Source organism: Ochotona curzoniae, unplaced genomic scaffold, assembly GCF_017591425.1.
Source record: "Ochotona curzoniae isolate NIBS_2020 unplaced genomic scaffold, NIBS_Ocur_1.0 scaffold_4701, whole genome shotgun sequence".
NCBI classification, from domain to species: Eukaryota; Metazoa; Chordata; class Mammalia; order Lagomorpha; family Ochotonidae; genus Ochotona; species Ochotona curzoniae.
Window position 1 is genome coordinate 41,114,091 of NW_024467122.1, and position 22,861 is coordinate 41,136,951.

A 22,861-nucleotide genomic window follows, 5' to 3' on the forward strand; every position below is an offset into this window, starting at 1 on the left:
GCATTCTGCTTAAATAAATTTGAAAAGCATAAAAGCAGTACTACTGACTTTTTTTTAAAATTTATTTTATTTTTACCGGAAAGGTGGATATACAGAGAGGAGAGACAGAGAGGAAGAACTTCCGTCCGATAATTCACCCCGCAAGCGGCCGCAACGGCTGGAGCTGAGCCAATCCGAAGCCAGGAGCCTCCTCCGAGCCTCCGAAGCGGGTGCAGGGTCCCAAAGCTTTGGGCCCTCCTGGCTGCTTTCCTGGGCCACAGGCAGGGAGCTGGATGGGAAGAGGGGCTGCCAGGATCAGAACCGGCGCCCATATGGGATCCCAGGCGTGCAAGGCGAGGACCTTAACCACTACACCATCGCGCTGGGCCCCAGTACTACTGACTTTTAAAAGAATATTTATTTTTATTGGAAATTCAGATTTACAGAAAGAAGGAGAGAGAGAAAGATCTTGCATCTCTGGTCCACTCCCCAAGTGGCCAAATGGCCAGAGCTGAGCCGATCTGAAGCCAGGAGGCTGAACCTTCTGGATCTCCCATGTGGATGCAGGATTCTAAGGTTTCGAGCCATCCTCTGCTGCTTTCTCAGGCCACAAACAGAGAGCTGGAAAAAAAGTCGAGTGCCCAGAATATGAACTGGCGCACCTGTGGGATCCTGGTGCGTTGAAAGGCAAGGACTTTAGCTACCTGGCTACCGCGCCAGGCCTATACGACTAACTTCTAACATACTTTTATTACTTAAGAGCATTAATGGGGGGCTGGACTATTACTCTAAGCCTCCATCCAAGACATCAAATCCCACATAGTGCCCATTAGAATCCTAACTGCTCCACTCCCAATCCAACTCCCTGCTAATGCACCTGGGAAAGCAGTGGAAGATGGTCCAGGTACTTGGGTCCTTGCACCTGAATGGAAAACAGAATAACTAGGGATCTTGACTTCAGCCTGGCTCAGCTCTGGCCATTGCAGCTAACTGGAGAATAAACCAAGATGAGGATTTTTTTTTTCTTCTTCTCTCTCTCACTCTCTCCACATCTGTAACTCTTTCAAATAAATCAATAAATCCTTCAAAGAGATTTCATATGACAGTTTCTATGACTTGCTCAAAGATCCTAAATTACATAATGTCTACTGACTTTATTTTCTGGGGTACCTTATTTCAGATACCTTAATGGGGGTGTGGCAGTGTTCTTTCTTCCAGTAAAAGAAACGAAGCTAACACTGGGATTTCACAATGGGAGTACAAGAGGGACAGCTTAGAGAGGTACAAGGAGCATGGTGGATACTTCTGGGTTGGAATGTAGATAGAGTTGGAAGCAATAGTCCCTTTTCCTTTCACCTAACAGGCCTCCTTCTCCAAGGTCCCTCTCTTCATCCTCTTCTCTTTCAGACTTCTATCCACTTGTTTTAGAAACACACATACAGGGCCCGGCGCAATGGTGCAGTGGTTAAGGTCCTCGCCTTGCACACCCGGGATCCCATATGGGCGCCGGTTCTAATCCCAGCAGCTCCACTTACCATCCAGCTCCCTGCCTGTGGCCTGGGAAAGCAGTCAAGGACGGCCCAAAGCTTTGGGACCCTGCACCCGCATGGGAGACCTGGAAGAGGCTCCTGGTTTCAGATCGGCATAGCATTGGCAGTTGCGCTCACTTGGGGAGTGAATCATTGGACGGAAGATCTTCCTCTCTGTCTCTCCTCTCTGTATATGCACCTTTCCAATAAAAATAAAATAAATCTTTAAAAAGAAAAAGAAAGAAACACACACACAAACACACTCACAGTACGGTCTTTAGACCTTTCCTTACATCATGTCCTGGTTTTGTTCCCAAATCCATAAATCCCTTCTCCCCACTTTTAGTTTGTTCCCCCAATGTCACACAGTCCTGTCCATAATTACTCCCAGGGACTCCTTCCCACCTACTCCCAATAGAATCCTCCTTCATCAACTGCCACTGCCTCCAGAAGTTTCTGTGATATCACCTGTTATCTTCCTGGCATGTCTGTTGTTGCCCCTTTAAAAGTCATCACACTTTTGTTTACAGGGAGGTCCCACCTTGTGTCTCACATGAGGGTATGCATAAAAAACAAGGGAGCTATGCATGATTACAACTGAGCCAGAGTTTGTGGTCCTGATAAATGATGAGTTAATCGTTTACTAAGTGCTTAATGAATTACTAAACCCATCATTTTTCAATAATTGTCCACGTAAATCTTAAACCTACATGCTCAGTTTCCTATACTGGTGGTATTAAAAAAAAGTTTATAGGGCCCGGCGCGGTGGCGCAAGTGGTTAAAGGTCCTCGCCTTGCACGCCTGGGATCCCATATGGGCGCCGGTTCTAATCCTGGCAGCCCCGCTTCCCTTCCAGCTCCCTGCCTGTGGCCCGGGAAAGCAGTCGAGGATGGCCCAAAGCTTTGGGACCCTGCACCCATGTGGGAGACCCGGAAGAGGCTCCTGGCTTCGGATCGGCATAGTATCGGCCCGTTGCGCTCACTTGGGGAGTGAATCATCAGACGGAAGATCTTCCTCTCTGTCTCTCCTCTCTGTATATCCGCCTTTCCAATGAAAAAAATAATAAAAATAAATCTTTAAAAAAAAAAAGTTTATAGAGTCCATGTTGTGGCTCATCAGGCTAAGTCTCTCCTTCTCTTTGTAAATCTGATTTGCCTTTCCAAATAAAAAAGGGAAAATGGTATTTATTTTTATTGGAAAGGCAATAGAGAGAGGCAAAGTAGTTTTCTTGCTCACAGTCTCCTAGCTGACAACTCAACTGACAGGGTTGTACTTTGCCTAGGCAAGGCCACATGGGGCTGCCTGTGCTAGTCATCATATTGGGTCACATTGGGATATGCTGTTTCCCATCCCTCCCATCCTGCTGACTCCTGCTTAGATTAAGACTCTCACTTTCTGGCTTTCTGGCTGCAGATCTGAACGATGATTGAAACTTTTTTTTTTTAAGATTTATTTATTTTTATTAGAAAGGTAGCTTTACAGAGAGGAAAGACAGATAGAAAGATCTTCTGTCTGCTGGTTCACTTTCTAAGTGGCTGCAATGGCTGGAGCTGATCTGAAGCCAGGAGCTTTTTCCACATCTCCCACATGGGTACAGGGTCCCAAGGCTTTGGCACATCCTCTGCTGCTTTCCAGGTCATAAGCAGAAAGCTAGATGGAAAGTGGACGAGCCAGCACACAAGCTGGCACCCATATGGGATCTCAGAGCTTGCAAGGTATGAATTTAGCCATTGAGCCACTGTGCTGGGCCCTATAAAATCTTTAAAATAAAAAATAAATAAGATAAAACATCACATGTATTTTTAGATTTCCAGTTCAGTTTTTGTTTATTCATTTTTCTGTGTTTTACAATTAAATTAAGTCATAGAATTCTTAGCTCTGGGGGGTAAAAGAAATGCTTCTGCAATGCCTATAATTTTTTGTCTAAAGATAATTTATTTTTATTGGAAAGGTAAATCAGATTTTTTACAGAGAGAAGGAGAGATAGAAACAAATATCTTTCATCCACTGATTTACTCCCCAAATGGCCGCAATGGCTAGAGCTGAGCAAACCCAAAGCTAAAAGCTTCTTCTGGGTCTCCCACGTGGGTAGAGGGTCCCAAGGCTTTGGGCCATCCCCAATTGCTTTCCCAGACCACAGGTAGGGAGCTGGTTGGGAAGTGGGACAACAGGGACATGAACCAGTGCCCATATGGAATCCAGGCATATTCAAGGTAAGAATTTAGCCATTAAGCGATTATGCTGGGTTCAATACCTATACTCCAGATTAAGCTGCCACCTGCAACACAAGCAACCCATGTTAGAGTAGGTTCAGGTTGGAGTCCTCTCTGCTTCACTTTCAGTCAACTACCTGTGAATAGGCATGAGAAACCAGCCAAAGTTGAACCAAGTGCTTAGGAGACTCAGAAGGAGTACCAGTGGAGACCCACAGGCAATCTCTTAGCTTCAGCCTCAATTAGCTTTAAGGATTGCAGCCAAATGGGGAATGAACTAATAGAATCTCTCTCACTCTCTCTGTCTCCCCCTCTCTGAAACTCAGCCTTTCAAATAAATATATCAACTTTTTTAAGTCTCCTGGACACTCTCATGTCTATAATTTTGTTTGTAGAATCAGAACCACTATAATAAACACTTTTAAATGGCTAAAATATGTCTTAATTTAGCATCAATAAACATCTGGTCAATGGTAGTACATCCATTTGAAAAGCATGTCATTTATTTGGTCAACAAGCAGAGCTCAATTTATGTGTATATGAATTCCCTTGTAACAACACTCATTCCCTTAGGAATGGTTAGAAACCAGCAGCCAAGTCTCAAACTTGACTCTGTAAAAGAATCATTTAAGAGCTTGTTTTATAATTTGGAGTCCTGCCCCCAAAACTGTCTGATTAAGTAGTCCCAGGGTAGCACCCAGGAATGTGAATTCTCCGTAAATTCCTGCCAAGATTGCAGGGCTTGGTAACCACTAGTCCAGGGGAGAGAGTATTGAGCTCTGGGAATCTTCAGTCCTAACTGGCTCCTCATCTCTTTCCTCTTGTCATCTCATTCCAATCACCTCCTCCAGGTCTCTCACAAATACTGGCTTCTTAGAGTGACAGGTTGTACTGACATCCCAGAAAACTCTGAAAATAAAACATAAGGAAAGGTTTTCTTTAAAAGGTAGCAAAGGCTGGTGTCATGGCATTGTAACTCAAGCTACACCTGCAGTGCCTATATCCCATATGGGTGCCAGTTTGAGTCCTGGCTACTCTACTTCCAATCCAGTTCCCTCCTAATGTGCCTGGGGAAAGAGTGAAAGATGGTCTTTGGGCCCTTAGACCCACATGGGAGATCAGAAAGAAGTTCCAGGCTCCTGGAATCAGACAGTCCTAGTTCCGGATATTTCAGCCATTAGGGAAATGAACTAGCAGATGGAAGGTCTCTTTCTCTCTTCCTCTTGTTCTCTCTCTGTTCATCTACCTTTCAAATAAAAAGAAATAGATATTTTAAAAAATTAAATACAGCAGCATATCTTTACCTTTAAGGACTTTAAGTTTTTGAAGTTTTATTAGTTCGAAAGAAAGACAGATCTTCCATCTGCTAATTCACTCCCTAAATGTCCACAACGGTGATGGGCAAATCCAAAACCAGGATCCCAGAACTCAAAAAATTTCTACTTGTTTATCAGGGATCCCAAACTGGGCCATCCCCCGGTACCTTCCAAGGTGCACACCAGCTGGAATTTAGGTTAGAAGCAGAGCAGGAACTCAAGCAGTCACTAAGGACTTATTTTAGACACCTTTTTGAAGTCCTTAGCATCCATAGATAACTTGTGTACACAAATGAAGGAAACAGATCATACCCAAGTGGGCCAACTTGCAAATGGGCTCCATTCTGTAGCTACCGTAGGCTACTCCTGAAGATACAAGTTACTCAACCCACCACCAACAGGGAAACTGAAGCAAGAAATGATAACAGAATTCAAAAATACCACAAAAAGATGCCAAAAGTCAACAGAAAGAACCCATGTCAGTGCCAGGTCCCCCTCTCCAGAATATTCCCACTCCCAGATCTCAGGTTCCCACATCAGAAAGCCACAAAGGGCTAAGGTGCCAGGGTAAGTCTCCTTTATCCTCTCCAATAGCCTGGAGTGCTTTCTCAGCTTCTTGGAAATATAAGTCCTAATTTGGGGGGACATTTTCCAAGAATTCAATCTCACACAAAGAAAGAAAAGTACTGTTCAATATTTTCTTGCAGTATTAAGCCCTTCTCTCCCCACTCTCCTTCCATCCTCTTGCTCTCTTTTTCTCTCTCACCTCTTTCCCTCCCTTTCTCTCTCTTCCTCCCTCTCCTTCCCCTCCCCTCTCCACTTCACCACACACAGAAACCCCTTTTCAAAGGGGCTTTTTTCCAACTCAGTGAAGTAAAGTCTTTGCCCCTTTGTGGGGAAGGCTCATTAACATTCCCACAGCAGCATCTCTTCAAGGATTTCACTTTTGTAACTCTGTGGGGAGGTCAAGAGGCCACAGGGGAGAGGTACCCAGGGAGGGCGGAAGAAAGGAGAGGAGGGGGAAGAGCTCTTCCTTTCGCAACATGGTCAGCAAGAAGGAGGGAGGAGAGAAAATAGGAAAAGATGAAGACAGCCAAGACTCCAGAAAGACAAATGTGGACCCCCAAACTGGCCCCGTCGGAGAGTTCACAGACTCATGAGGAAAGCAGAAAGCTATGTTTCATTTCTCCTTTCTTTCACTCACAAAGAAAGTAAATGATGGCAACAATGGAATGAAGGAACGACTGGATCCAGTTTGTCACATTTAGGAACCAGAAAATTTCTTGGCCTCCAAGTTTCCTGACCACAGACCAGCAGGAAGGGCGTGTCCACCACCTGAAGGTTAACTGAATGATTGAGGCAATGTCAACAAGAAGAAGCCCCAGGGTGGAAGAACCACATGAAGGAGCACCCAGGGTCCTGACATCAAGGATCCTGAAAGAATGATTTGATGAAGTTCAAGGCAAAGATGAGGGTGCTGCCCAAACTGTTATATCCAAGCACCTGCCTTCACCACTGCCTGCAGCCCTACTGCACCTGCTGCTCCCTCTCTGTCTTGGTATTGCCCAGTAATCCTGGACTCAAATGCAGGAACTTAAAAATTTGCACCCCTGGCTGTGAGTGAGCTTTGCTTTGCCTCTCTCAAACACTCTGTCAATTGTAGCTGAAACAGCCAGACCCCTTAAAACTGTATATATGGAAGACATTAAATTTGTTCCCCTTGTATAAATAAAAAAGAGTAAAAGACAGGGACCCAGGCGTTATCGATAGGATATGGGGCATATCTGAACTAGCGTATGCCCAGCAACACAGTCTCTGTGTAGCAACTTTCACAAACTTAACCGTTGAGTTCATCACACTTGAGCTGGAAAGTGGCTTCTGCTAGGCTCCATCGTGTGGCACCACACATTTCATCCACCACAATTTCAATGGCACCCCTTTGGCTCTGGGGACAAGGTCGGGACAGGACAGAAGCCACTGACCTCCTTGCTGTTTTAGATGATTCCCTAGGATCAGCCCCTCCCCCCACACAACACCTTGTTTTTCGTGTTAACACTCAGGTGGCAAATCTCATCTTTGTGAATACAGAGAAAAGAATGCTAGACTACCCCAAGATGCACGTGTCATTGTTGTGTCACAGCTGTGCCACCTTGGAGAGGCTGCTTAACCTCACCAAACCTTTTGATTTCTCTGTAAAGGAGATCAGTTGTAAATGGTGTTAAGACTCATTATGCTAATTTCAGAGGCGTAATATTCAAAATAGGACAGATAAATGAAAACAGTCTACAAAATCATAGCTCTATATAAATTGGGTTATTATGATAAAGACTGACTGTCTTTACTCTGTCTGCCAACCTTACACTACCCTGTTTGGGCTGAAAGTAACTGACTTATTGGCCTCCTAATCGGGACATATCAGAAAGTTCTTATTTCAGGTCATCCTGTAATAGCACATTCTCAAACAGAGGGTCACAGGATTATGAAAGAATCAGAAAGCACTGTGAAGATGTTGGAAGAAGAGTGAGAACCTTAAGCCAGAGCCAATGTGTGTGTGTGTGTGTGTGTGTGTGAGAGAGAGAGAGAGAGAGAGAGAGGGAGGCAGAGGAGACAGTGCAGGGAGAGGCATGGAGCCCCAGCAGGGAGGAGAGGGTTAAATCCTTCCCTCTGCAGTACAAAAGAAAAGAGTGTGCGGAAAGATTAGGATTTTTGCTTTTACAATGGGAGCTGCAGAAGCGTGGGGAAGAAGCTGAAGAAAAAAAAGGGGGCGTCTCCTGTTTAAAGACTTGCAGAGATTGAGTCAGGAACAGAGACGCAGAGAGAGAGAGAGAGAGAGAGAGAGAGAGAGAGAGAGAGAGAGTCTGTCTGTCCCTGGGAAGCCAAAACATCTCGGCTCCAAGGATCTGCTTTGGGAGAGAGGCATCAGCTGGCTTCAGACCTAAGGGGTGCCCCGAGCAGGTCACCCTGTTCTGGACTAAGTCAGCATCGCTCCTCCCTCTCCCACCTCTCTCTCTTTACCCGGGAATGTCTCGACGAAAGCAGCGCAAGCCCCAACAGCTAATCTCGGACTGTGAAGGTCCCAACGCGTCTGAGAACGGTGGGTGCCTAGGGAGGGTGGGTGCGGGGGTCAGGCCGGGGCAGGAGAAGGCACTGGGGCCGGTGGGTGGAAGCAGGGCGAGGACGCGCTGCGTGGTTCGTGGTTCGGAGGGGTTGAGGAGGGCGTGAGGAGGTGACCCCCACCCAAAGAGCCGCTTAGCTTTTCTCGGGGTTGCTTCTGTTTGTGTTTCCCTTGTTTTTCCCTGGATGAAATGGAGTTTTCAAACTGCCTCTGGCTCTCCACCCAAGAGTGTTCTCCCAGGTCCCCCTTGGCTCCCAGGTCTTTGTGCTGTTGCTAAGTAACGTGCTTGGACCTGAAGACCGTCTCTGAGGGGTGGGATTTCCACTCCCCCCCCCCTTTTCTTTCGGGGAGAGTTGGGTTGCAAGAGAATGGACTGGGCCAACGTGAGGGTTCCCCTGAGGGACAGGAGAAAAGTTTCTCATTGTTGCCGGGGCTGAGAGCGGCTCCCAGCTCCCAGTGGGGGGGGAAGATAGCTTTCTCCGATCCAGAGGCAGCCGGTTTGGGGTGCCTATCCGTGTCACCTGGAGGGTTGCCTGGAGGCAGGGGGTTGCAAGAGGGGTTTAGCTTTGCACTGAAAAGAAAATCAAGCTTAAAAAGTTCACATTAATACACCTATGTGCACAGCATATAATTTTGTGTAGATATTACTCTGCATTTAAAGTAACAGATTTTGTTTGTAAAAGGGCAGGGGAAGTGTATGCATTTTTAGAACATTCCAGTGAGGGACAGACAATTGAGCAAGGAGGGTCATAAAAAGTGATAGGCACAGGCAAGATAGAAACTTGGGATTCCTGCTACTTAGGGACGGCAGTACTCCCTGCACTGCACTAAAAGCAGCATGCTCAGCAGTAGGCAAATCAGAGCAGCAGTCTGGCAATCTTTACCATCTGGAAATGCCCAGGTAATTAATTTGGTTCAAGCAGATTTTGGACATATATTGTCAGTGATGTGGTCATTTGCACACACACTCCTCAGGGATCGACTATTGATTTAGCCAACAGGGACTATACCCAACCACAGAGGGCAGGATTAAGCCCCCGAGCTCTGAAACGAGACATTCAGAATTGGCTTCCAGCCACATCCTGGCACCACCGCTTGGGTTAGGGCAGCAGTCACGCTTGGTTTACTTCGCCTCACTTTCCTTAACCACAAGAAACAAGTGAAATACGCGTAAAAACCTTTCGAGAAATACCCAGCAGAAAAAAGTGTGAAGTCTCTAGCAGGAGTACTTTATTCATGATTACTGTTGGGATCATTTTAGATCAGCGCAGTGGCACCTGCTGCATGGGCAGAACTAGTACCACAGCTCAGGAAGCTCTTGGGCAAATTTTGGCTTTTCTTTAGGACACACACGTGTGGAACGCACCAGGATAGTGCGTTTGTGGCTATGGATTAGATTTGCCTTTTCACCTGTTGTTTTTTAAAAAAAGAAGCAACCCACTATGAGGTTGCATCAGTGCCCCAGATGCAGTGAAACTTCCATCTTCTGTCTGGGACATATTTTCCCTAGTGGCAGCTTTGCTGGGATCCCACTGTGCCCGCATTTAGAGGTTCTATGGTGGCGGCCTCCTTCCCTCCTGAGACACATTAACCCTCTTTAATGCTGCTATAGGCCGGATGTTTCCCCCTTGTGCACTACAGGAGACTTCCCCTAGTGCTTCAGCGAAGCCTTCCAGTCCTGCTCCCCTGCGGGTTTGATGTGGAACTATGCAGAGAGCCCTCCCAACCCCCACAGAAGCACCCTCCTCTCCTTCCTACTTCTCCCATCTGCTCACCCATTGCCCATCCCACAGCTGAGGGAAAAAAGCCCTCAGTGAGGAAGTCAAAAGCAGCTGTGCATCCCTTTGAGATGCAGCTCCATTTGGGGCAATGGAATAACTGCTACAAAACTATCCCGACAGACACATAACAAGATAGACTTAAATCCAATGGAAACAGTACGTTTCAGTTGAAATGTGGCCTTTTGAGCTGTGCAAGGCAGATATTGATGCAAGGAGCACAGAAGCAGTAGTAACCTCCATGCAGATCTGCCTGGGAGGTGGGGACATTCGGCCAGGTGAATGAACCCAGATCCAAGTGTCTGGGTTCAATACTGTGCACTGCCTCCTGGCCCTACTCTCCTACTAATGCAAGCCCTGGAACTCAATGGTTCAAGTATTTGTGCACCTGCCACTGAAGTTGGAGACCTAGACTGAATTCTGAGCTTCTGGCTTCGAGAGAGAACCAGTGGGTAGGAGCTCTTTGTGTACCTCTTTTGCTCTTTAATTTTTTTTAATTGAGAAAAGAAAAAAAATCTGCCTTAAGAAAGCACTGTGGCATTGCATATAAAGCTGCCTCCTGTGGTGCTGGCATTCCCATATAGACTCAGTTCCAAGTCCCAGCTGCTCCTCTTTCCAATCCAGCTCTCTGCTAATGGCCTGGGAAAGCAGTGTAAGATAGCTCAAGTCCTTGAACCCCTGCATCTGTGTGGGAGACCGGGAAGAAGCTCCTGTCCCTTGGTTTTGGCCTGCCCCAGCTCCAGCCATTGCAGCCATTGCAGTCTGAACCCACAAACAGAAGATCTCCCACTTTCTCGGTCACTCCACCTTCCAAATAAATGAATAACACTTTCTCTTTTAAAAAAATCCTAGAGGTAGTTATTATTTATTTATTGGAAAGGGCGAGTGACAGACAAAGGGAAAGCTTAGAGTCATTTCCCATCTATTGGTTTACTCACCAAATGCCCCCAATAGGCAAGGCTGGATCAGACAGAAGTCAGAAGCCAGGAACCCCATCCAGGATCTCCTTGATGGAAGGCAGTGGACCTAAGTACTTGAGTGGACCTAAGTACCTGCTGCCTGCTAGAGTTTGCATTCGCAGGAAGTTGGATCTACGGAGGCAGGATTCCATCCCAGGCATTCTACTAGTCACGTAGGCATCCCAAGCAGAGGCTTATCTTGCTGCTCCACAAGGACCCCCATTCTTTAGTTTTGAAGGATATGGTTTGTATCTTATGTGAGCTTTAGGTTTTCGACTTTTCCTTCTGTCCCCAGCTGAGATTGGGACGCACGGTGGGGACACATGGTGTCTTGGGGAATCTGTGAAATTATGAGTATCAACCTGAGCACCAGTAGACATTTGTTTTTAGTCTAGGGCACCACTAGTAATTTCGGAAGTCATTGACCTTCTTCTAAGCAATGCTTACCAAATGACAAGCAAATTCTGAGCCTTTGTTGCTTGTTTTAAAAGGCTCATTTTTGTGTGTGTGACCTGAGACATCAAGAGACAAATCTGAAAAACCCGTTTTCCAACCTTGTTTTTACTCAGCTCCTCTGACCAGAACACCAAAACTTAACATCATCATTATTGCACATAAGTGATGAGCAGGAAATAGTCTATTTACTTAAAAAACTCTAGCGAGAAAAAAACCTGTCTCTCTCCCCTACTGAGTCTAGAAATCTGGATTAAAGAACATAAAGGATGTGACTGGGGAAAATGCAAACTAGTCCATCTGGGAAATAAAGAAAGCGATCAGAAACCCAGATATTTAGTGAGAAGGAGAAACCAGGACAACAGCCAAGCAGAACGAGACAGAAGCTGGCAGACAGCAAAAACAGCAAAAGGGGAAAGAAGGTAAAAAAAAAATGGAGCTTTGAGAGCTCAGTTCTCTATAGGTCTGGAGCAAGAGTTTCACCCTTTGAGCTACTGGGCTCCTGTACTAGGCAGCACCCTGGTCAGAAAGATCATATATCTAAACAGATGTAACTCAGGCCTGGTGCAACAGAGCTTTGAACAAGGAAGCAGAAACCTGCTTCCCCACCCCACCCCCCCCAAGATTTATTTAATTGGAAGGTTGGATATACAGAAGAGAGATAGCGTTCAGAAGATCTTCCATCTGTGATTCACGCCCCCCACCCCCGCAAGCTGCCACAATGGCCAGAGCTGAGCCGATCTGAAGCCAGGAGGCAGGAGCTTCTTGTGTGTCTCCTATGCGGGCGCAGGGTTCCAAGGCTTTGGGTCATCCTCCACAGGTTTCCCAGGCAACAAGCAGGGAGCTGGATCAGAAATGGGGCCACAGGGTTAGAACCCTGTGCCCATGTGGGATGCTGGCACATGCAAGGCGAGGATTTTAGCCTCTAGGCTACCACACCAGGCCCCAGATACCTGCTTTTCAGGCCAGCTAGAATTTGAAGCTATGTGACCCTGAGCAACTTCTTTTTCCAAGCCTTCAGCTTTTCCGGCACAGCAATTAAAAAGCCCCCTGGGACATTTGCATCCCATTTCAGAGTACCTGGCTTTGAGCCTCGCTTTGCTGCTGAGTCCAGTTTCTGCTCATTTGCACCATGGAAGGCAGTAGGTGATGGTTCAAGCACATGATTCCTGCCACCACAGGGGAGACCTGCTTAGCTCTCGGTCCCTGGAATTAACCTGTCCCAGCCCCAGCTATTGCAAACATTTGGGGAGTGAATTAATGGATGAAGATATCCACCTCAGCCTTTCAAATAAGTAAACAAAAATGTATTTAAGTAAAAAAAAAAATGGCAATATCACTAATACAGGTAAAACATTTAAATTACATGTTAGGACCTCTTTCGGCTCAGCTATTTTCATTTATTCTTCCCAACTTCCCTACTCTTACCTACATTTTATTGTGGAAAATATACATAACAAAGATTATGATTCTAACCTTTTTGAAGTCTACAATTCATAGCATTAAAAACCATATATCCACTATGTAATGGTTGTATAATCTCCACCATGATGCCTTTCCAAAACTTTCTCATTACCAGAAACTTTGCATTCGTTAAAGAAATAAGTGCCCCTTATCTCCACACTGTCCTGCCTCAAACCCCTTTATTCAACTTTCTATGTATCTGTTGGCTTTTTTTCCCAACTTTGTATCCCTACATATTCACCAGTTCTGTTATTTATATAAATAGAATCATGTGATAGTTGCCCATTTTTTTTAAAGTTTACATACGCAGCATATACCAGAATTTCATACCGTAAAGAATATGTTAGGGCCTGGCACAGTAGCCTAGTGGCTAATGTCCTCTCTTTGAACGTGCCAAGATCCCATATGGACACCAGTTCTAATCCCAGCAACCCCACATCCCATCCAGCTCCCTGCTTGTGGACTGGGAAGGCAGTCAAATATAGCCCAAAGCCTTCGGACCCTGTACCCATGTGAAAGACCCAGAAGAGATTCCAGGCTCCTGGCTTTGGATTGGCTCAGCTCCAGCCATTCCGGCTGCTTGGGGAGTGAATCATCAGATGGAAGATCTTTCTCTTGGTCTCTTTTCCTCTCTGTATATCTGACTTTGCAATAAAAATAAATAAATCTTAAAAAACAAACTAATATTTTAGAATTGTTTTCGTTTTGTTTGAAAGAGAGAGGTCATCCATTCACTGGTTTACCTCTTCCTTTGCAAATACTGTATAGGACAAAGGCAGGAGACCCAAATTCAACCCAGATCCCCCACATACGTTTCAAGGACCCAGGGACTTCAGTTATCACTGGCTGCCTCCCAAGGTGCACATTTGCAAAAAGTTGAGTTGCATGAAATACTTTCATATGGAAGGCCTTCATCCCAGGCAGTGACTTGATCCCTGGACTAAATGCCCACCCCTGTACTCCCATTTATGTATTTGAAAGGCAAAGTTACAAAGAGGGAAAGACATAGAGAGCTCCAATTTGCTGGTCTACTCCCCAGATGGCGGCAATAGGTAGAGCTGGGCCAATCTGAAGTTCAGAGTTTCTTCTAGATCTCCCATGGGGATGCAGGTGTCCAAGGAACTGGGCCATCTTTCACTGCATTCCCAGGAACATTAGTAGGGAGCTGGATCAGAAGTGGAACAGTCAGTCAGGACTTAAACTGGCACCCATAAGGGATGTTGGCGCTGCAAGTGGCAGTTTTACCCACCATGCCACAGCACCAGTTCCTGTGCTCACATTTTAAAGAAAACAAACGCAAGTATTAAAGAGATTAAGAAACTTTGCCAAGATCACAAAAATTTTAAAATGCTGAAATTGGGACTTTGGTTCAGGCCTGAGTCACAGGGCTCAACAAGAGGGTCTGCTCTCTGAGGTCCTTTCTGGGCCCAAAACGGTGTGAATTTGAAGTAAAGTATTACTTTTACAATAGAAAATGCCCACTGAAAGTCTTTTAGATCTTTGATCCAATATATTGCTATTCTGGAACCAATTGCATTTTTCTTAATACCAGGTATTCACAGCATTTATGCCTTTGTACTGTTAAATGGGCCATACGTGTGCTTCAATAGGTACTGGAAGCAAAAGGTTGCATGTGTACTTTTAGGAGCGAAAAGTGAGGAAAGAAAGACGGGACAAGTTTCCTGAGCAGTTTTTAACAAGAATTAGAGAACCAGGGCTGGCATCGTGGCTAACAAGCCAATCTTCCACCCTGTAACACCTGCATCCTGTTGCAGTACAGGCTGCTCCACTTCTGATCCAGCTCCTTGTTTATGGCCTGGGAAAGTAGTAGAAGATGGTCCAAATCCTTGGGCCCCTGCACCCACCTGGAAAACCCAGAAAAGGCTCAAGGCTCCTGGCTCCCAGCTTTGGATTAGTTCAGCCGTAGCTGTTGCGTCTATCTAGAGATTGGACCAATCGATGGAAAACTTTCTATTTTTTTCCTCTTTGTAAAAAAAAAAAAATCTGCCTTTCAAATGAAAATAAATGAATCTTTTTTTCTTAAAGTTATAGAACCCACTCACAATTATGAAGATGTTAGGATTAGTCTAATATTAATAATAAGTTTAGGCAGCTACATACATACATTAGCATGTTTTCCTCCCCTAGATGGCTTGTTTTATTTTGGTTTTTGCCAACCAGAAGACAATACAAGAGAGCTAATGTGTGTTCTTGATGGCATGGAGAGGGGAGCCTGATGGAAGAGTTAGCACTGAGCAGCTGCCATTCCCTATGTCCAGGTTTTGGCCAGCTCCAGCCCAAGGAAAACTGAGGAGCAAGTTTGGTGGACAGGACAATCCTCTAATAATCTGGCTTTCATCCTTAGCCGTCTGCTGGAACCACAGAGGAAGAGCTTTACCCAAATATTCATTCCCAGATGGGACCCTCAGGGATTCTGAAGTCCTGTAGTCTGCGGTTTCTCAGAGCTTGGGGCTTGGGAAAAGCACTCCAGATAATCTGGGCTATCTCAGTTTCTTGTGCACATCTCTGTTTTCTGCAAACCCTTCTCTCCTACGCTTACTGCAGGGAGGGGTTTGATGAGGCTTCAGATTTAGAGTAAAGCTGGTGGTTTCCTTCCTTCTTTTAGCTGTGTGAATTTCAAGGAGCACATCCAGGTCTTCGTCCTGTATCCAGCCCAGACTTTGCATGTGACCCAGGATGGTTTGCCTCCCTTTATCGGCTATCTATTAGCAGCCAGGTTTATTTCTAAGTTCCTGACTTCATTCCTGGTTGCCTGAGAATCCTGTCCCCCTTTTCAGAGGAGGCAGGGAGTGCAAAGTGCTGAGCCGTGGAGGGTTCCTCTTACAGGTGGCTGTTGATCCCTCACCTTTCACCAGGGACTAAACTTACCTTAAAGAAGAGTGCGGATCGAATTACGCAGCAGAAAGCACTTTTCATTAAACAGCAAGAAAGGGGACAGTGTTTCCCAGGAGAAGATGAAAAGGAAAGGATTTCTTGTCAGAAGACTTGACAAAACAGCAAGTGGATATCAAATGTTCGGTGCTAATTAACAAAGGCTCAGGAGAAGGACTCCATCTGATTCCCTCTCTGCCGCTGCCAGAGAGCAAATGGCAGGTCGCAGCCACACAGGGCCCCTACTCTGGCAAGCCGGAAGTCACACTATGTCATCGTGCTCCACCAAGCACTGGGGAGGAGGCAAAATCCCTTTTTTTTTTTTTTTAAACTAGAAAGGTAGCTATACAGAGAGGAGACACAGAAGTAAAGAGCTTCTGTCAGCTGGTTCACTCCCCAAGTGGCCTCAATGGCTGGGGCTGAGCTGATCTGGAGCCTTTTTTCTGGGTCTTCCACGTGGGTACAGGGTCCCAAGGCTTTGGGTCATCCTCTACTGCTTTCCCAGGCCACAAGCAGGGAGCTGGATGGGAAGTGGAGTAGCCAGGACACAAATCAGCACCCATATGAGATCCCAGTGGATGCAAGGTGAGGGTTTAGCCACTGGGCTATAGCACCAGGCCCAGGAGGCAAAATTTCAGACGCTGGTTCCACTGAATGAGCCTGTGAACCTGGAAGCCCCTTAGCCTCTCCAACCTTCACCTTCATTACCCAATAAAATATATCGCGTGGCACTAACTTGTCACTAGCCAGCAGGAAATACCTTCCTCCTTCCCCACCTGCAAGGATCCTGATTGACAACGCCAAAATCCTTGTGCTGATCCAAAGCAGCAAAATACGATTCAGCAAACATGTTTCAGCTTAAAAGATGGGCACGATTTATGTTGAAAAGCAAAATGGATGTCACTGGTACGTTAGGATGTGTCAGCTCTCGTGAAAAAAAGGAAGAAAGAAAAAACTCCTTACCCTGGACACCAGCCAATGATATCCAACATCTTCTTTGGAAATGAGTAAGATTAACAAGTTACCTGAAAAACAGATCTAATTTTAAATATATGCATTGCAAGTTATTAATTTTACTCCTGAGACTGTAAATTCTCTAATCAATAATATTCAGAATTGCCCCAGTTTTAACAAGTCCCCATCATTTAAGAGACAAAAATACTATCAGTTTTTATTTGAAAGGTATAGAGACATATCTTCCATTTGCTGGCTCATTCCCCAAATTCCCACATCAGCCAGGGTGGGGCAGGCTGAAGCCAGCTCCATCTGGGTCTTCTCTGTGGCACCTGAACCATCCTCTGCTGCAGCCAGGACAAGCCTTAGTGGGACTGGAAGGCCAGTTGTCAGGCACTCACTCCCCTTTGGGAATCCCACATTGGGCACAAATGCTCCCTCCTTGTCCAACATTTTGAAATTTTCTTGCATCCCAAATATTTCTCAGAGAAATGCAATGTAGCTGCCAGGTTACCCGTTTATGGTAAGACAGTGCCTCAGTTTACCAGACAAGCTAGAACAGAACTTGAATCAGGACAGCGAGGATAAACTGCTTCCCAGGTGAACCACAAAACCAATTGGGTGTCCCTCTAAGACTCACTTCAGGGCGCAATGGAAATGCGGAGTACTGGGCACTGCAGGTTTCATCTCCGAAAGACACCAAGGCAGCCTGGCTGTTTTTACTGTTTCCTCGCATTGTTTGGGGAGCATGCCCCTCCCCCCAGTTATAGCCGGGTGGGCTTGCGGGTGGGCCTGCGCAGACCTCTGCAGTTTGGCATCTCCCCAGACCCCCTGCCCTTAGTAATGAAGGCGAGCTGGGTTGCAAAAGAAGAGAGAAAGTGGAGTAGGGCCGGCAAGAGGGTCCTGAGGAGATGGGTGAGCCTGAACTTTGGGAATGCAGTGTGACCGGGGAACCTGGCATTTGGTTATTATCCGGTGGCAGGAGGGGCGGGAGGTAAAGGGGCTTAGTTCTTCCCCAGAGGAGTCCAGGTGACTATCGCAAATCCTGCCTTGCAACTGCCCACACATGTGAAGAGGGATGAGGGTAGGATGAGGAAGACAGGACAAAATGTGGAGGATATGTTGGAGTGGGGGGAAGGGGGTCGTCCCAGGGAGATTGAGTGCCCTGGGGGCTCCACCTCTCCTTGTGGCCCTCAGACCTCTGAGGAAATCTGGCCACCCGCCTCTCTGGAATTCCACGTTTTCCAAGCTCAGCGGATCCTTTATCCAAAGAAAAATAAGAGAAGCTCATTGCCTTGCTCCGCTGAGCAGGGCTTCGCTTCCTACTGCGCCCCTGGAGCTGGGGGTGGGGTGAGGTGGGCCAAGGCATCTGGAGACGGAAGCTGCGGGGGGAGCTGGCAGAGGGCTGGGAAAGGTGGATTCCCAGCGAACCTCCCCGCACCTGTCACACCGCCTCCGGAAACTCTCCCAGGCTAGGCGCCCCCGCGCTCCCGCCTCCCCCGCCCCCGCCTCCCTCTGCAGCAGCTCCTCCCGGCGAACTCTCCTCCCTCCATCTCCCCTCTCCCAGCTTTCTCGCTCCAGCTCCTCCCCCCTCCCCTCCCCCTCCGCCGCTGCTCCCTGCCCCCGCCACCGCCGAGCTCCATCTCCGCAGTCTGGGCCGCTGGGTGCAGAGGCTGTCGCAGCCCCGGCGGCCAGCGCCTCCTCCCCCATCCCGATACCCATTGTCTCCCACCCCTCCTGACCGGACCCCTCGAGCCCCCCCCCCCCATACCATGGCTCACGAAGCTGGGAGGAACTCTCGTCTAGGGGGTCCCTGCGGGGAGCCTGCGGAGATCGGAGGAGGAGGTGCGGTAGGGCCTGACTGGGGCCGGGCTAGGGGCCGAGGGGACCCGGGTCGCGATAAAATGCTTGGTTCTCTGCTCTTTCTTGCCCTCACCTGGGGACCGGGAAAGGGCGAAGCGCGCCGGGGGTGGGGGAAGGGAGAGAGGCGGCTGGGGGGAGTGGGAGAGGAGGGGAGTGGCGTGTGCACCCCCTGGCAGCCCCAGGCTGGGGTGTCTCTTGTGGCCGGGCTGACACGCAGCCTTGTGCTTGGCCTGACGGTGGGCTCATTTCCCCACACACAGCTAAGGGTCCCTGGGCTGCAGGTACACAGCCTCTTCGGGACACCCCACCCAACCCCACCACCCAGGCTCTCCTTGTCTTCTCCCCAGGTGATGCTGGCGAGGAGGATCACCCCCAGGTCTGTGCCAAGTGCTGCGCACAGTTCTCTGACCCTGCTGAATTCCTTGCCCATCAGAGCTCCTGTTCTACTGACCCTCCTGTGATGGTGATACTCGGCGGGCAGGAGAACCCCAACAACTCTTCAGCCTCCACTGAACCCCGACCTGAGAGCCACACTAGCCCGCAAGTCATGGACCCCGAGCGCAGCAACCCCCCAGATTCTGGGGCTTCTGGGCCCACGGATCCCAGCTGGGGTACTGAGAGGAAAGGAGAGGAATCTTCTGGGCATTTTCTGGTCGCTGCCACGGGTACAGCGGCTGCGGGAGGTGGGGGCCTGATCTTGGCCAGTCCCAAGCTGGGAGCCACCCCACTACCTCCGGAGTCCACTCCCGCACCGCCCCCTCCACCTCCACCGCCGCCCCCTCCGCCCCCAGGGGTGGGCACAGGCCACTTGAACATCCCGCTGATTCTGGAGGAGCTGCGGGTGCTGCAGCAGCGGCAGATCCATCAGATGCAGATGACAGAGCAGATCTGCCGGCAGGTGCTGCTGCTGGGCTCCTTAGGCCAGAACGTGGGTTCCCCTGCCAGTTCCTCCGAGCTGCCTGCCACGGGAACTGCCTCCACCACCAAACCCCTTCTCCCCCTCTTTAGCCCCATCAAACCTGTCCAACCCGGCAAGACACTGGCACCCTCTTCTTCGTCCTCCTCCTCCTCAGGAACTGAAACACCCAAGCAGGCTTTCTTCCACCTTTATCATCCGCTGGGGTCACAGCACCCCTTCTCTGCCGGAGGGGTTGGACGCAGCCACAAAACAGCGCCCGCCCCCTCCCCGGCTCTGCCCAGCAACGCAGAGCAGCTGATGGCGTCTCCTCATCTGGCGTTCCCCAGCACCACAGGACTGCTGGCAGCGCAGTGCCTTGGGGCTGCTCGAGGCCTCGAGGCTGCAGCCTCGCCAGGGCTCCTGAAGCCAAAGAACGGAAGCGGTGAGCTGGGCTATGGGGAAGTGATGGGGCCCTTGGAGAAGCCCGGTGGGAGACACAAATGCCGCTTTTGCGCCAAGGTGTTTGGCAGCGACAGTGCCCTGCAGATCCACCTCCGTTCGCACACCGGGGAGAGACCCTATAAGTGCAATGTGTGCGGCAACCGCTTTACCACCCGTGGCAACCTCAAGGTGCACTTCCACCGGCATCGTGAGAAGTACCCACACGTGCAGATGAATCCACACCCGGTGCCGGAGCACCTAGACTACGTCATCACGAGCAGCGGCCTGCCCTATGGTATGTCTGTGCCCCCGGAGAAGGCTGAGGAGGAGTCGGCCACGCCTGGTGGAAGTGTGGAACGCAAGCCCCTGGTGGCCTCCACCACTGCGCTCAGTGCCACCGAGAGCCTGACGCTGCTCTCCACGGGCGCAGGCACTGCGCCCGCACCTGGCCTCCCTGCTTTCAATAAGTTTGTGCTCATGAAAGCGGTGGAGCCCAAAAATAAAGCTGATGAGAACACACCCCCGGGGAGTGAGGGCTCGGCCATCAGTAGTGCAGCAGAGGGTGGCACAGCCACCCGGATGCAGCTGAGCAAGCTGGTGACTTCGCTGCCAAGCTGGGCGCTGCTGACCAACCACTTCAAGTCCACTGGCAGTTTCCCCTTCCCCTACGTGCTGGAGCCCTTGGGCGCCTCCCCCTCGGAGACATCAAAGCTGCAACAACTGGTAGAGAAGATTGACAGACAGGGAGCTGTGGCCATGGCTGCAACTGCCACAGGAGCTCCCACCACCTCTGCCCCTGCCCCTTCGTCCTCGGCTTCCTCTGGACCTAATCAGTGTGTCATCTGCCTGCGGGTGCTGAGCTGTCCCCGGGCCCTGCGGCTGCATTATGGCCAGCATGGAGGTGAGCGGCCCTTCAAATGCAAAGTGTGTGGCCGAGCCTTCTCCACGCGTGGCAATCTCCGTGCCCATTTCGTGGGCCACAAGACCAGTCCAGCTGCCCGGGCCCAGAACTCCTGCCCCATCTGCCAGAAGAAGTTCACCAATGCTGTAACCCTGCAGCAGCACGTTCGGATGCACCTGGGGGGCCAGATCCCCAATGGTGGTACCACACTTCCAGAAGCAGGCGGGGCTGCTCAGGAGAATGGCTCCGAGCAATCCACAGTTTCTGGAGCAGGGAGCTTCCCCCAGCAGCAGCCCCAACAGCCTTCACCAGAGGAAGAGTTGTCGGAGGAGGAGGAAGAAGAGGAGGAAGAAGAGGAGGAAGTGACTGATGAAGACTCCCTGGCCGGGAGAGGCTCTGAGAGTGGAGGTGAGAAGGCAATATCCGTGCGAGGGGACTCAGAAGAGGCTTCTGGGGCAGAGGAGGAAGTAGCGCCTACTCCAACAGCTGCAGCAGCAGGAACAGCCACAACCGGGAAGGAGATGGACAGTAGTGAGAAAGCAGCTCAGCAATCTTGTCTGCCTGTGCCTCCACCTCCACCACCTGACACCCTGGATCAGCCGCAGCCTATGGAGCAGGGAAGTGGGGAAGTGGCTGGAGGTGTGGAGGAGGGCAGCAGCAAAGCAGAAGGGAGCTCTAGCCCAGCCACAGTGCTCCCTCTGGAAGCGGAGGGTCCCAGCCCCAGTGTGGTGGAGGAGCTGGGCTTGCAGGAGGTCATGAGAAAGGAAGTGGGGGAGAGTAGCAGCCGTAAGGCCTGTGCAGTGTGTGGCCAGGCCTTCCCCACACAGGCGGTGCTGGAGGAGCACCAGAAGACCCACTCCAAGGAGGGGCCACTCTTCACCTGTGTCTTCTGCAGGCAGGGCTTTCTTGAGCGGGCCACCCTCAAGAAGCACATGTTGCTGATGCACCACCAGGTACAGCCCTTCACCCCCCACACTCCTCAGAATATCACCGCTCTGTCCTTGGTTCCTGGCTGTTCACCTTCCCTTGCTTCCCCTGGGCTCTCCCCCTTCCCCCGAAAAGATGACCCCACCATCCCCTGAGCCTATTTTCTTGTCGCCGCTGCCCTTTGAAACTGAAGGAACAGAACTCCAGGATTTGTGAGCCCTTACTTAGTCTCGTGAGTTCTTTCCGGCTATGTCCCTAGTGGCTTTTCTCTAGGCCCTGAGCTTGGAAATTTTGTGTTCATGGGGATGGCCCCCTGAGGAGTCTTTTCCCTTTTTCATTCTTTGTACCTGAGGAAAATAGATTCGCTACAGCTTTTGCTTCCTCAAGGGGACCCCTCTTCCAGCTCCCTTGGGGGTCACCCTTCTCCCGCTCCTCTCTTTTTCCTTTTCCTTTTGGCAGGTGCACCTGAGCACCGATGTTTGGAATTACAGCCAGCTCACAGGGGCTGGCAGCCATTCCTGGGCAGCCCTATGCTACTCTTTTCCAGTGAGCAGGTCAGCCCGTAGAACTTCTTATATGGGTACCTTCCTGCATAGCTGGTAGGAGTAAGTCCCTATCTTTTTAGAACTGATAGTCAGGTTTCCTACCAAATGGCTGCCCATCCAAACCTGAGAGTTCTTGTTTAATCTTGCACCAATAGTTCTGTCTGGCCCAGGCTACAGCAGTGGGGTCTAAGAGGCCAGAAGGTAGTCCCCCTCCCCTTCCTATCTTAGCCTCTTGCCTCCAAGGCAGTGCCTGAGAAGCCCATTATATGGAAGAAAAGTAATAAGCTGTACATTTCTTTTTCCCTCCCCTGTTCCAGAAGGTGCCCTCCAGGATTCGCCAGTAACTAGTGTCTCAACCTAAGGGGTAGAGAGAAATGAGCACCATAGGACACTCAGCAAATCCCTTGAAAGTCACATCAAGGCCTGGGTGCTTTAGGTTGATGTGCTAAAACATCTTCACTGTCTCCTTCTTCATGGCTTCCCAACGTTGGGACACAAGCAGACTTCTTGCCTAGAGGTCTCCCGAGGGATATTTTGTGAAGGAAAGAACACAAGTCTGATCTTCAGGGACATTGTTGGTGAGCATGGCTGATAAAGTAACAATGCGGAGCGGAAGAATGTGGCTAGAGGATAG

The 22,861-nt window shown here is 49.2% G+C and overlaps 1 protein-coding gene across 2 annotated transcripts; it reads left to right on the top strand.

Moving 5' to 3' along the window:
- Window positions 1-8,058: 8,058 nt before the first annotated feature.
- SALL2 (spalt like transcription factor 2) lies at window positions 8,059-21,837 on the top strand. Of its 2 annotated transcripts, none has more exons than XM_040969828.1 (2): window positions 8,059-8,131; window positions 18,863-21,837. In XM_040969828.1, exons 1-2 carry the CDS (start codon window positions 8,059-8,061, stop codon window positions 21,835-21,837), a joined length of 3,048 nt encoding a protein of 1,015 aa, XP_040825762.1. The 2 variants fall into 2 exon arrangements, with proteins under 2 accessions (XP_040825762.1, XP_040825763.1); XM_040969829.1 differs by lacking the exon at window positions 8,059-8,131 and adding an exon at window positions 18,425-18,497.
- Window positions 21,838-22,861: the final 1,024 nt, after the last annotated feature.